The sequence below is a fragment of the Ictalurus punctatus genome, chromosome 5, assembly GCF_001660625.3.
Source record: "Ictalurus punctatus breed USDA103 chromosome 5, Coco_2.0, whole genome shotgun sequence".
In the NCBI taxonomy this organism is placed as follows: domain Eukaryota; kingdom Metazoa; phylum Chordata; class Actinopteri; order Siluriformes; family Ictaluridae; genus Ictalurus; species Ictalurus punctatus.
The window spans coordinates 23,479,923-23,494,784 of NC_030420.2; the positions used below are offsets into that span (position 1 = coordinate 23,479,923).

General features: G+C 38.3%; 1 protein-coding gene across 5 annotated transcripts in view; it reads left to right on the forward strand.

The window, feature by feature from the left end:
- Positions 1-14,862, forward strand: part of osbpl9 (oxysterol binding protein-like 9) — a 40,331-nt gene that overhangs the window by 17,595 nt on the left and 7,874 nt on the right. For 2 of the 5 annotated variants that reach the window (XM_017468133.3, XM_017468137.3), the window contains 11 exons: positions 2,945-3,040; positions 3,203-3,250; positions 3,663-3,692; positions 3,817-3,867; positions 5,125-5,163; positions 8,604-8,703; positions 9,044-9,148; positions 10,517-10,676; positions 10,935-11,041; positions 12,810-12,928; positions 13,014-13,099. In XM_017468133.3, coding sequence (XP_017323622.1) covers positions 2,945-3,040; positions 3,203-3,250; positions 3,663-3,692; positions 3,817-3,867; positions 5,125-5,163; positions 8,604-8,703; positions 9,044-9,148; positions 10,517-10,676; positions 10,935-11,041; positions 12,810-12,928; positions 13,014-13,099 — 941 coding nt within the window. Of the gene's footprint in view, positions 121-1,955; positions 2,649-2,943; positions 3,041-3,202; positions 3,251-3,662; positions 3,693-3,816; positions 3,868-5,124; positions 5,164-8,603; positions 8,704-9,043; positions 9,149-10,516; positions 10,677-10,934; positions 11,042-12,809; positions 12,929-13,013; positions 13,100-14,862 lie in introns of those variants that run through there. The other 3 variants (XM_053680345.1, XM_017468138.2, XM_017468135.3) reach the window with 3 other exon arrangements.

Genomic DNA, 14,862 nt, shown 5'->3' on the forward strand with positions numbered 1-14,862 from the left:
CAGGGATATGTCAATGGCTTTCCTTCATATCCCTGTGACGAGGTTCCGTGCGGCCAGTTCCTGCCCTGGAGGTCAACATAAAGTTGCTCGAGTCCCTCAACGCAGAGCAGAGTCCAGATTGGGGAGTACCTTATATTTTACTATTAATATTTAACCAAGCTTTTTCTGTGACGACTCTTTTTGGTAGCCATTAATATGTTGGTTGATTTAACCACGTTTGAAACTATGCACTCTGTACTGTGTTCTGTTAGAGCAGGCTGTGACTTATTGACAGAAATTCAACACCTTTTGAACCAGAAAAATCCTATTTTATTTTTATATAAATTCTTTTTTAGAAAAGTTCACTGTCTGTCTGGCTTTACTGGAGTGAATGGATTCGGTGTACAGTATGTTAGAATGTGTATGAACATACAGTTGTGTATAAAAAGTCTGTTTATACCTGAGCTCAAATAGAAATGTATACTGTTGGCACACAGTTTGGTCATTGCCAACTCTCACCAGGATAGTGGTTTTGTTACATAGTAGTTATCCTAATTTTAACTAGCTTGCTAACAAAATCTGCTAGGTTTCCAAGAACCCCAAAATTTCCTCACAGGATCTGCTAGTAAGTCTTGCAGCTGTTGGTGTCAAAGTGCAAACTTCTACAATCAGAAAGAGATTGCACAAATTTGACCTGTTGAACAAAACCACAAGGGAAATGAGCTTTTTCAATCATTTATTCAAGTACATCAGTGTTTATTAATAGGTACAGTTTCAAAGAGGATGAAATGTTTGCTTGTCCAAATATGTCAAAAAAAGGCAATGTTTTCCATGGGGTGTATTTATTTTTTTACATGACTGTACACAAACCACAGCCTGACATTTTACCTGAGGAACCAGTAGAAGAGCACTTTCACCTGAGACATCTTCCATAAATGTCTCCTAAAAAAAAAAACTTCACCACATCAATGATTATAAGAATTAATTGGTTAAACAACCCATTTTTCAATCCATTTATTATTAGTCTTGGGTTACTGTATACAACTTTCGCCATATACAAGTCTCTGTGTATGACCTTTTAATATAGAAACAATAACATATCAGAAGGATATTAACGTTCATGTGACAGTTGGAATGCGCTGTGCTGTTATATGAAAATAATGCATACCTTCTGACCAATCAGATTCGAGCATTCAACCGTGCCGTGATAGGTCAAATGGCCATTGCTGAACGCATCCCATTATATAAGCTAACTATTTAGCTGGAAATAATAGTGCTTAGCAAGTGATAAATTGTGAGTTCTGTTTTCTCTTTTCTGGCCCTTTTAGATCTTGTCACACAAAAAAACTGTGTCTTTAGGTTTTTGTTTTAGGCACAGTTTTTGAGTGTTAGTTATTGTAATGCAAACTGATGTATGTTATCATTACTATCAGAGCACCATGTTTGTCTGAGGCAAGAGGGGAAGTGAGTATAAGTGATGTCTTTAAACAGCACTCTGTGTCAAGTAGTGTCTACTAGATTTGTGTAATATTGTTTTTTGCCTTCTTGTAATTATGTAAAAATAAATTGTGATTAACGATTTATTCTTCCAGAACCAAAAAAGACAAGAAATTAGCATTTCCACTGTTTCAGATAGGATGCCAGCTAAGCAGTCAGGATCTGCTTGCCGGCAGTGGCAATTGCAAAAACAGTGCTGGATGGTGGATTTTTAGGTGATACTACGTTGAATGCTAAAAAAATGACACACTACTGTATGCGTTTTATTTATTTTTAAAAAAAATTTGGGGGGGTTATGCCAAAATCAGTTGTCTCTGTCTATGGCAGACATTTTGATTAATAAAAATCCAAGCCACATATTAATTACATTGTTATTTTAACTACCATTCAAGTCCAATTTCATTTATAAAAATTTTTTTTATAAAGTGTTTGATTTGACACTTCATTGTAGGCCTATTTTATCTTTTTTGTCTTTTGGTGCCATTTTTGACCATTTTAGGCCAAAAAAGTTCACTGCATCCCTAATAAATATAGTTAATCGATCTTAACTATATTCATATCTAATGTTCGCCAAGTCACACGTATTTTGATGGATTTTATTCCAGATTAATGGACTATGAATGAAAAATTCTGGATTTTTCTCCTTGACAGAATGCATGGGCGCTCAGCGATTTCAGCCCATAACAGAGCATGTGAGATGGGAGAAGTGGGTGGGGCTATCAAGGCGGCATCATTTAATTTCAGATTGCTCCAAACACACATGCAAATCATTCCAGATTCATGTGTATTGACTCCTTGGCTCTTTTTACTGGAAGAAAGGATGCTTTTTTTTTGGCATATTTGTAAATGATAAATTCTGCTGTTAATTTATGGAGCTCCTATGCAAAAAGTGTAAAGATCTGGAAAATATCATATTAAATTGGAGTAAACATGACCGGATACTGTGGCAGCATAATATTGTGTAGGTCTGATAAAATCATCTTTTGTAGAAAACTTGTTTCTACTTTGAAATCCCCTTTAGTAAATTTACTCTTTTTCCAGTGGTTATTGCCTTGATTCCATGAGGGTATGAGGGAACACTCCTAGTCTGGTTCCTTAGTTCTCAAGTATCCAGCCTCAGTAGTCCACTGATGTTAATATAACTTCATTCTAACTTTGACATGATTTGTCATGTAAGTACACCTTTTAAAAAAAAAATAATAATAAGAGAGTGTATTATCCTTTGTTCTACAGTTCTTTGTAGCAGTGGTGGCCTCTCCTCAGTTTGATTGCTGTTTGGATGCTATTCTAACTGTAATTAAGCTAATCTCATTAGGGTGTAGAAGGGAGCAAGCTGGGGTTAGTACTGCTTGCTGTTCTGGCTGCTTCTTGAAAGTGGAAAGCCGAACGTGGCAAAGGGAAGCACAGCATGGATGTGTTTCAAGGTAGTGCGATGACTCAAAACAGTCTCTTGTGCTCTCGATTCCAGGAGGCAGAGACGGGGCTTGTTCCAAGCGTTCAAGACTTTGACAAAAAGCTTGCTGAAGCAGACGCATATTTACAGATTCTGATTGACCAATTAAAGGTAAGCTTTGTCATAATTTGCAGGCATTTGGATGAGATTTGTGAAGAATATTACCTGTGTGTGTATGTGTTTTGTCAGAAAATGACGACATTAGCATACTGTTATTGGGTTTTGTTTTTCATCATCCAGCTTGTCTCTTCTGTTTCCCTTCTCATCCTGTAGCTCTTTGATGAAAAGATAAAAGACTGCAAAGATGACGAGTCGCGCAGAGTAAGTCATTATCATCATGTTGTCTCAGACATCTGGTGACATGTTTATTTTATATAGTAAGTGTTTTTCTTGGCAAAGCAGAGATCGGTGTATGCGTGTGCGCACTTGGTATCTCCTAGGAGTGTGTGGCCAATGTTCAGCTAAATACTCATTCTGACTTTTAAAAGGTATTGTTTTAACAGTATGCTACATTTTATATTGCGAAACAGCATTTCCATTTAGAGGAGCATACAAAGTTTCAGTAATCTGGGAATCACACGACTTTCCATTCTGTACCTTCACCTTTTCACTTCCCTTTTTTTTCATGTGGACTCCTGTTCATGGTTCCGTAATAAGTAAAGGCGTTGGTATTGAAGCAACTTTAGACTATTTGTCCTAATCCCGCCCTTCTTTTTTTTTTTTTTTGTTAAAGAAAATCGAGAACCTGAAAGAAACAACTTGTGTAAGTATGTCATAGTGTTTTCTCCCGTTTGTCCTTTAGCTTTTGAGTAGAACATTAGCGTCAAATTGTCTCACGTATTGTTTTGTTTGTTTGTTTGTTTTTGTATTTATGCTTTGTTTTGTAGAGTATGGTAGAATCTATCAAGCACTGTATAGTACTGCTTCAAATTGCCAAGGTAAAAACTTTATTTTCTTACTTTTGTAATGAATCAGTAGTGCTGTGTGATAGTAAAAAATGTGTGTAATCTTTTGTAACCATGGCAATTAGAGATGGTTCAATACAACTTACTTTTTCTATTATGACATTGATACCAGTAATGAAATGGGTATCTGCTGATGCCGATCTGATTTTTTTAATGCTATAGAATGAGTGAATTTTAATTGAAAATTTTCACTTAAGTTTGGCCATCATACTTTCCTACTCGCCACATGACTTGCACAAAACTGTTAACCAGTTTCAGTTAGAAATGAAAAATGACACTATATGGCCAAAAGTATGTGGACACGTGACCATAATGCTGTGCTTTTTGAACATCCCATACCAGATTTAGTCCCCTTTTTGTTGTTATAACTTCCACTCTTCTGGGAAGACTTTCCACTAGATTTTGTAGCGTGGCAATGGGGATTTCTGCTCATTCAACCACGAGCATTAGCGAGGTCAGAGCTCTGTGCAGGTCATTCGAGGTCTGTCACTCCAGACTTTGCAAACCATGTCTTCTTGGAGCTTGCTTTGTGCACAGGGGCATTGTCATGCTGGAACAGGTTTGAGCTCCTTGGTTCCAGTGAAGGTAAATTGTAATGCTAGAGCATACAAAGACATCCTACACAATTGTGTGCATCTAACTTTGTGGAAACAGTTTGTGGGAAGGCCCACATATGGGTGTGATGGTCAGGTGTCCACATACTTTTGGCCATATAATGTAACTGTAGAAATTATCTAGTCACTATATAACTTTAACATGAAAATAAATAGCACATTATAATAGCATCTGTGCTTGTTATTGAATCAGACCAGATTTGTTTTTTGTTTTTTTGTTTGTTTGTTTCTCCAATATCCAATCCAGTATTTTCTCCTGATATCAACCTGACACTGATACTGGATGTTGTATTTGTGCTATCTCTAATTGTAGTAGTTTTCCACTTGCCAGTGATTGCTCAGATTAGTTTGCTACATTCCTATAGGTTCTATTGTAATGGTTTGGAGAGGGGCTTCTCACATGAAGAGCCAAGAGCCTAAAATATTTATTTACAAAATAGTCCTACTGTTGTATTGTAGCATGCTGGCATCTCAGTAACAGAACCCGTTTATGATTATTTATTACTAACAAATGAGGGGGTAGAATTATGGAGTAAGTTGTTAAATAATGCTTGAGTTGGTTCACCCCTGTGAGCTGCACATTCCTCAATTCATGTTTTCTTTTCAAAATTTTAAGGATCAAAGTAATGAACAGCAACACTCAAACGGACTGATAGTAAGTTGTGACTTTCCTCAACCATAGATCAATCTAATTCGACCAACCTTCTGTCTCTTTGCTCTGGAAACTCTACTTCACATTGGGAAAATCTGACGTGGCAACAAGTGCATGCTTTTCACTTTTGAAAACTGGCTCTGCCACATCTTCCTATCGCTCTCACTTTCCATCACTTTGTCAAAAGGGAAAGAATTTTTTAATATTCTGTGGAGTATTATTTTGCAAGTATCTATGATATATGATATATATAATCATCGAGCCATCTCTGCTGATTATACAGTTGCAATCAAAATTATTCAACCCCCATTGCAAATCAGGGTTATTGTCAAAATTTACAGACTTTCAGCTGTTTGCGATGAACAAATCAAACAAAAGCAATTGAATTAGTTCAACAATGAATGCGCCAAGTGGTTTTCCCAAATTCAACTGAAAATGCAACTTATAATGACTCCAGTTTCTAAATTATTCAACTTAGTAGAGCACCCTTTTGCTGTTATGACCTGCTGCAAACGAGATGCATAGCTTCTGGCAGTGTTCCTGAGGAATCTTAGACCATTCCTCATGAGCAATGGCCTCCAGTTCAGTAATATTCTTGGGTTTGCGTGCTGCAACTGCCTTCTTCAAATCCCACCAGAGATTTTCTATGGGGTTCAAGTCAGGTGACTGTGATGGCCCTGTAGAATCTTCCAGCAGTTCTTATGCAACCAAGCCTTGGTGGAATTTGAGGTATGTTTAGGATCATTGTCCTGTTGGAAGGTCCAATGACACCCAAGCTTCAGCTTCCTCACAGATGGAATGATGTTTTCTCCTAGGATTTCCTTATATTTCAATGAAGCCGTCTTGCCTTCCACATGTTGCAGTTTTCCAGTGCCAGAGGATGCAAAGCAGCCACAGAGCATCACTGAGTCACCACCATGCTTGACTGTGGACAGTGTGTTCTTTCTTCATTCTTCTTCCTCCAGACATACAGCTGATCCATCATTCCGAAAAGTTCCAGTTTTGTTTCATCGCTCCACAGAACAGAATCCCAAAACTTCTGTGGCTTATTTATAGGATTTTGAGCCGACTTTTCTTGTGCTTTTGGGTCCGTAGTGGTGTACGCGTTGAAGTTCTGGCATGGAAACCTTCTGCATTTAGTATGTGCCTTACTGTGCTCACTGAAACCTCGGTGCCTGTTGCCACCAAGTCTTGCTCCAGGTCTTTTGCAGTTACTCAAGGGTTTTTCAAAACCTGCCTTCTCAGGAATCTGGTTGCAGCCGTTGATTGCTTCCTTTTTCTGTCCCATCCAGGTATTTCATATATTTTCTGCACCTAGATATTTCAGGTATTTCAAGTGTTCGAACTCAAGAAGAAGCCCTTGATTGGTTGCATTGGGTGTATTTGAGACAACACTTGTTTTGAATATTTGTGCTGTTGTGAGGGATTCTATTCAGGGGGTTGAATAATTTTGAAACTGGAGAAGTCATTATAAGTTGGGGAATACACTTGAAGCGTTCGTTGTGTTGAAATATTTCAATTGCTTTTGTTTGATTTGTTCTTGCAAACAGCTGAAAGTCTATCAATTTTGACAATAAACCTGATTTGCAATGGGGGTTGAATCATTTTGATTGCAACTGTATGACCTCCACATGCACATTAACAACACACAAAAAGGCTATTGATCCTTCCTTTACCATACTTGCTTACTCAACCATCTTAAGACTAATAGATCAGAGACTATTTAGTGGCTGTCCACCCCAAACCACATATCATGCCAGTAACTTTTCATATTGGTTCCTGTAGAGATCCACCATTCACATTCGTTTTAATACCGATCAGAAGCCTTTGGCATTGCACTGAAGTTTGGCTTTAATTTACAAAGAAACTGCCATTCAGGAATATATCTCTTGATTCCTTAGACTTATAGTAGTTCATTAATTTATTCATTCATCTTCTGTAACTGCTGTATCCTGGTCAGGGTCATGGTGGGTGAAGAATTAGGTGAAGTACGCCGTGGATGGCACACCAGTCCATTGCAGGGCAGCATACGCACACACACATTCACACCTTGGAGCAATTTAGCATAGCAAATCCACCTACAAGCATGGTTTTGGGAGGTTGCATGAAACCAGAAAACATGGAGGAAACTCACTCATACACAAGGAGAACATGCCAAACTCCCCACAGATTGTAACTCAAATTCAGGTTTGAACCAGGAACCCACTGTGCCATCTGGTTTTAGTAGTTCTACCTCGTATACCTTGTTTGAGCTATGTGGAACGTGTTGCACCATACAGTTTATGTTGGTAATGTTACACTATCCAGACTAATATTCAAAGCAAATAAAAAGCACTTTTGTATTAGCGTCCTATAGAACAAGCTAGAGTGTTAAACCAGTGTTCTACCCTCCTTCACCTCCTGTCTCTGCCCTCCATGTCACTTTGCCTGTTGATTTAATCCAGTCTCACCTGCCTCCCATCACCCTGGGTCTAATTTTTCTAATTGGCTTTTAATTAAGCATGACAGGCACATTCGCCATATGGGGAAACAAGAGACTCTTCCCGTAGCAAACAAATAATCGGGATCGAATCCTTTGAATGTCCCGGAAGAGAAAAACCTCTCCAAATCTCATTAATGTTGATGGCTGCCATCATAACCCTGCATCAGTAAACAGACAGGTTTCAATCCATGTGAAATTCCCTTCAATCTTCCCGCTGTTGCATGTTTTCCCATTTTCCTTCATTTCTTGTACATACAGCTGCATTGAGGTCTGCACAATGGATACAGCAGGAAATTATTTACCTGCATGATATGTGCTGTCAGATTATTATATTCTGCGCTTGTCACCATGGAAGCTGACTTAAACAGCCTTTATCTTAGTTTCCTCTGCTTGTGTGTAAATGTGTGTGTGTGTGTGTGTATTGGGGCGTTATAAATGTAGAGTGGTGCTGCAGTGATTGTTGTATAATTAGATTCAGTGTGTCTAGTGCCATGACCCAAACAAGACAAAACTGCAGCTTTATAACTAACCACTGATGTGACACTCAGCAGAATGATTTATGGCAGAAGCATCTCTTAATTATCACAGTGACATAATCAGCCCATTTGTGATCTGTTTACATAAGCCGTATATATTCAGACTGCATTTCAAGAGTACATCAGTGATGTTAAATTTAGCTTTTTTTCAAATGTATTAAATCTGCTTCGTGCTGCTCTGTAGAATACAACAATATCCCACCATTCTTCTGAATAGAATCTACTGCTTTTAATATGCATGCTAGCTTCTAATCACAGAAATCTCTCAGCCCCAGAGGAAGTGAAGTCCTCCCGAATGAGGAGTAACAAAGTAGCAGAGATGTCCTCTGAGTGTGTGTGTGTGTGTGTGTGTGTGTGTGTGTGTGTGTGTGTGTGTGTGTGTGTGTGTGTGTGTGTGTGTGTGTGGTACCTGTGCTACCCTGCAGAGCACCATAAACCCAGTGGATGGAGTTCACCAGCCGAGTCCCCTGGATGCCTCTGTAGTCAGTGCCGTTGCCATGCCAACGCAGACCACCCTCCCCACAGGTATGCAATATTGCCTTGTTCTCTCTCACTTTCACTTTTTTACTTCCTCTCTTTCTTTGCTTTTCTGTAAACTAGTAGTTCATACACTTGAATCCAAAATATATATGAATACCCAATTATTCTCCTTAAAGTTATAGTAAAACAAATGTACCATTGGGTTTTGGCCATGTGTAGGCAGCTGTGTTAAGATGTAGTGCATGTCTTTTTTTTCTTTTCTTTTCTTTTTTTTTGCACTCTAGAAAGGCTTTGTGCTTTTGAGTTACAAGAATGAATATTGTTTTATTAAGCCTGTCGTTGTTGTTGTTGTTGGTGTGTGTGTGTGTGTGTGTTTGAATGGTAGATGGGGCTCAGGTGTGTAAAGCAGAACAGAGGCCTTCTACTCTTCCCATGGGTCCCGTCGTCACGGTGATGGGCAGCCTTCAGACGCCCACTCCCAACAGTACAGGTGCAGATGGCAATTCCAAGATGTTATGTAACGGAAAAGTGCAGACATGAGAGATGATTAGATGGTTCTCCTGGCAACATACTGTAAACGTGTAAAGGAGAGTGTGAACTAAAGCCATTGTTTGTCTACCTCCCTGAAGAAGGGGGGGGAAACAGGTTTCAGAAAAATAAATGTTTAAGACTCCTATTTCCTCTTCTATTCACTGCTAAGCGATGGATGTCCCACAGCACATGAATTTAGATTATATAGAAATAAAGTTGTATTTCATGTTGTTATTCTCAGAGCAACATCCTGTACTCCAAGGAACCATATATTTGTCTGAGATGTTCACTCTTTCATTGGTGTGTAATGGTATACAATGTATATATTAGTAGAAAATTGCACCAGGTGAATGGTTTTCCACAGACTGTCATGTATATTAGCTTAATCATTTTGAATTGCTTTCCATGTAGTTACCTGACAATAAGCCCAAGGGTATGTAAATGTGAAGGAGCACAAAAGGTTATATATTTAACTTCATCACACGCATTAGAGAAATTGAGCCAAGCACATAATATTTCATGTTTCAAAAATAACTTTTAGCATTTCTCTACTTTTAATAAAAATTTGAAATAGGTCATTTAGACCATAATAGAATATAATAAATGGGCGGCTTTCACAAAGTCCACATGGCTGTCATTATGACTAGCTGGTAGAACATGAGTTTCAGAATTTTAACATTAATCCTAGGACTGGATAGTTCCATTTTTGTTTCTAGTGCACGTTTACTATCAGAGTTACTCTGTTTGGTTGATCATTTTTTTGCATTTGCACATCCCATGCCAAATAAGTATTCTTTTTTTTTTTTTTTTTTTTTTATCATGTGTAATATGAGTGTGTAACACCTCACTGCAGTGAGTCTCAGCTCCTCTCTAACAGTCATTAGTGTTGGCTGAGGCACATTCCCTGCGCTTCTGCTGAGATACTGCAAGAAGTGATGAGCTCTGTAGAAAGTGCAGCTCAGCAGTTCTCAGTGCAGCCTGAGGAACTGCAAACTAAACAGCGTAGAAGGAGATGAGGGGTCCTTGGGTATGCATTAAGTAGATAGCAGGTGTAGTCCATGTATAATTAAAGTCCTAGATTATTATGTCTGCCAGAACGCACTTAGACATGGTTTGCTGCAGCCATGTTGCTGGTCTAAAAAGAATGTTGGCAGAACCAATTGATAAGAATTTATAACAAATGTTAATGATTAGCAATGCTCAGGGCATTGCTCACTTGGATGATAGTGCCTGCCATATGTGTAAAAAATAAATAAATAATTGCAATGTAAAATATGAGTAATCGTATTTAAAACATTGTGTTCCTTTTCATCCTTTTGGTGTATAGGGAGTGGTCCTTCTGCACCCAGTAGCAGTGTCACTTCCCCCAGTCACATGAATGTGCCGGCCCACACTGTCCCAGATTTCTCCTACTCTAGCAGTGAGGATGAGTTTTACGATGCTGATGAATTTTACCAGAGCAGTGCCTCACCGAAGCACTGCATTGAGTGAGTTAGAATGTGCGCACACACACATACACAGCTGTTACTAAAATAGTGTCTGGAGATAATTGCACATTAATCCCACACAACATATTCCACACACAATGTGATGAACCCAATTGCTAACTATAGTTAAACACAGACCTCCCTAATTACTGCATGATATTACACACGTTCTTGTTTCACACCATATGGCTTTGCAGACACACACTGCGTAGGCAGAAGAGTGTAGTATTGTTTTACATTTGTTGCTTTTGGGTACAGCCCTTCCAGAACCCCTGGTGTTAACAACGAAGGAAATGCAGCTCTCAAACGACCTGACACCAACGAATCCCTTAATTCCTCTATGTCCAATGGCACAACTGATGCAGGTATTCACACAGATACACACATTGCTTCAAAAATTTAAATTCCAGTTTTCAGTACCACTACTGATGATGGACTTGAAAATATATATGAGAGTCCTTGCTGCAGAACCAAAAGTCCAGGGGGTGGAGCTAGATCTGATCCAGCTCTTCCTATAACCACCTAACCCACACAATGCTGTACAGCATGAAACAACACATTCAGCACGCTTATCCTACCTGACACACCTGGACTTTTGGCTTGACTCCATCCATCTCCGCCCTGGTAGGTGGAGCTGGATCAGAAGTGGCTCTACTTCATGGACTTTTTGTTCTACCGCAAAGGGTACTTGAAAACACCATTAATGGATGCACACTTAAACACATACAATGGCAATGTGTGCCCAGTGAGCAACGTGGTTATGAAGTCAGCTTAATTGAAAACGTTCGCATTTATGCACTAGATGCAAAATTAGAGCATGTGGAGGGACAGTGTTTTCATTAGGAATACACCTCCTCTTCATGTTTCAGCACATATGGCTAGTGAATAAAAGTACCAGGTTATACGTGGGACTACTGTGTATATACAAATATAAAACAATTATAGCACAAGTAATAACTGTAATGCTCGTTCAAGCACCCTAAATTTGTACTCAACTGATTATGTGCAATGCTGCATGGTTCACCCACCAGATGGTTTCTATGATAAAAACAGGAAATGCATGCAAGCAAGTTATAGATCTGTTAAGTCATTAACCAGAATTTTTGTGAATGCAGAGTAATAACTGTAACTAAGGGATTACACTATTCTAATGCACAATGTGGAGGCAAAGAACCTCCTGGATGCCTCCGGAGTGCGTTAAAATTGTGTAATGCACACCTAGCAGCAGATTACCCCGCTTATACCATGGTCATTTGCAAGCATTGATAAGTTAAGCTATTATTGATGTTTGCTGTGTAAAATGTGACTGAAAGGGTCTTTAGATCTAGAATTCTGTCCACTCTAAATCATATACAGAGATAAAGTAATGCAATAAGCTTACATTTATTTGAATGAATTATAATATAGTTATTAGAGAGAGAGAGAGAGATTGTACGCGTGTGAATTACCTGCGTCTGTGCTGCGTCTCTACTAATAATGAAGCTATGAGTTTAACTACTGTATGCTACTGTAACTGTATGCTACCATGGTTACACTTGTTTATAGGCAGCGCATTAATTAAAATGGGTATAAAACTGACAGGAACTACCTGTGCATTCAACGGTTTGAACGCACACCTTCCAGCCAATAAGAATTGAGTATTCAGACAGGCAATGCTGTAATAACCAATATATTACATTGACCCTTCCTCCGTTCACTAATACAAGTTAATATTTAGGGTTACAGATTATATAGTAGCCAGTCACTAGAGCTTGTCAGAGACATTTTTGGGTTTACTTTTTAAACACTTATCATGTACACCATGATGCGTGCATGTGAATAACTGAAGACGGTAGAATTCCACTTTTTCATTTGCATAGGTTAGGAGCCATTCATTTAATGTGTAATTGGATCTGACATAATAGCATTTTCCATAGTATCATCTGACATCCCATGTATGTCATGATACCATGGAAAATGTACGCGTGCACACACCTACCCCTAATCATATACCACCACCAATGACCTCTTAACCTACATGAATACTTACAGCCAAAAATTCCCAGCAGATATCTCTCTCACTCACACACACACATATAAGTACACTGAACTTTGCTCAGCAATCTGAATTACTGTGTGCATTGTCTTGCTCAGATCAGTTTGACAGTCATGATGAGAGGGACGACGATGGTGAGGGAGAGTCGGTGGAGGAACATAAGAGCGTCATTATGCATCTGCTTTCACAAGTCCGTTTGGGAATGGACCTCACGAAGGTAACCCTTGACTCTACTTCCATCTTCCTACTGCTCTCTTTCCTTGCCTGTCCTCTCTCCATGAACACGTTTCTGTCTTCCCTAGGTGGTTTTACCTACGTTCATCTTGGAGAGAAGGTCGTTGCTGGAGATGTATGCAGACTTCTTTGCACATCCTGATTTGTTTGTGAGGTAAAATGTTCAACTCTACTGTACTACACTTGGATGTACAGAGAATGTGACAAATGGGGTTTGCTGTGTGCTGTATACAGTGCCCTCCACTAATTTTGGCACCCTTGGTAAATATGAGCAAAGAAGTCTGTGAAAATTTCTTTTTTGTTTAAAAAAAAATCACAAAAATACTCTGTTCTCATGGATGATAAACAATTACAAACAAATCACAGGTTTATCAAAAAAAAAAATCTTTGTTAAATATAGGTGTGCAACAATTACTGGCACCCATATGAATTCATATGAGAAAAATATATTTGAAGTATGTTCTCATAGATATTTAACATTTACAGGAAATAAACATTAAATTGTTCAACCATGACTTCCTGTTTCACAGGAGTATACATATGAGGTAACATTTATGCCAAATTCCCTTAGTCATACAAAACAATGGGCAAGACCAAGGAATATATCTGTGATGTGTGGCAAAAGGTTGTTGAGCTTCACAAAATGGGAAGTGTCTGTAAGAAAATAGCACAAGCATTGAAAATGCCCATTTCCACCATCAAGGCAATAATTAAGAAGTTCCAGTCAACTGGAAATGTTATTAATCAACCTGGAATTGATTCATAACATTTAAAAACCTGGAACCTGGACATGTCTATATTGTCTCAACGTACTGCGAAAAGGATGGTTCAAATGGCCAAAAAATTTCCAAGGATCACAACTGGAGAATTGCAGAAGTTAGCTGCATCTTGGGGTAAGAAAGTCTCTAAAACTACAATCTGAACTCACCAACATCACCAAAAGTGGTTTGAAAGAGTTTCAAGAAAAAAGCCTCTAATCTCATCCAAAAACAAACTCGGGTGTCTTCAGTTTGCCAGACACTACTGGAACTTCAAATGGGATCGGGTTCTATGGTCAGATGAAATCAAAATAGAGCTTTTTAGCAATAAACACCAGAGATGGTTTTGGTGCACACAGAGAGGTAGCCATATGGAAAAGTACCTCATGCCCACAGTTAAATATGGTGGTGGCTCTTTAATGTTTTGGGGCTGTTTATTTTGCAGGGGTCCTGGACATTTTGTTAAGATACATGGCATAATGGAATCATGGACTCTATCAAATATCAACAGATATTAAATGAAAACCTGACTGCCTCTGCCAGAAAGCTTAAAATGTGCCAGGGTTGGATTTTCCAACAGGACGATGATCCAAAACATACATCAAAATCAACACAAAAATGGTTTACTGACCACAAAATCAAGGTCCTGCCATGGCCATCCCAGTCCCCTGACTTGAAACCCATAGAAAACCTGTGGGGTGAACTGAAGAGGAGAGTCCACCAGCATGTACCTTAAAATTTGAAGGATCTGGAGAGATTCTGTATGGAAGAATGGTCTCAGATCCCTTGCCGTGTATTCTCCAACCGTATCAGGTATTACATGAGAAGACTCAGAGCTGGTATCTTGGCAAAGGGAGGTAGCACAAAGTATTGATTAAAAGGGTGCCAATAATTGTTGCAAGCCTATATTTAACAACAATATAGGCTATAAACCTGTGTTTTGTTTATTTTGTTTATATATATATATATATATATATATATATATATATATATATATATATATATATATATATATAAATATAAAATATATTTTATATATATATATAATATATTATATATATATATATATATATATATATATATATATATATATATATATATATATATATATATATATATGGAATGATTTCTGGGATTGTTTTGTCTATTTTTAGAGCCA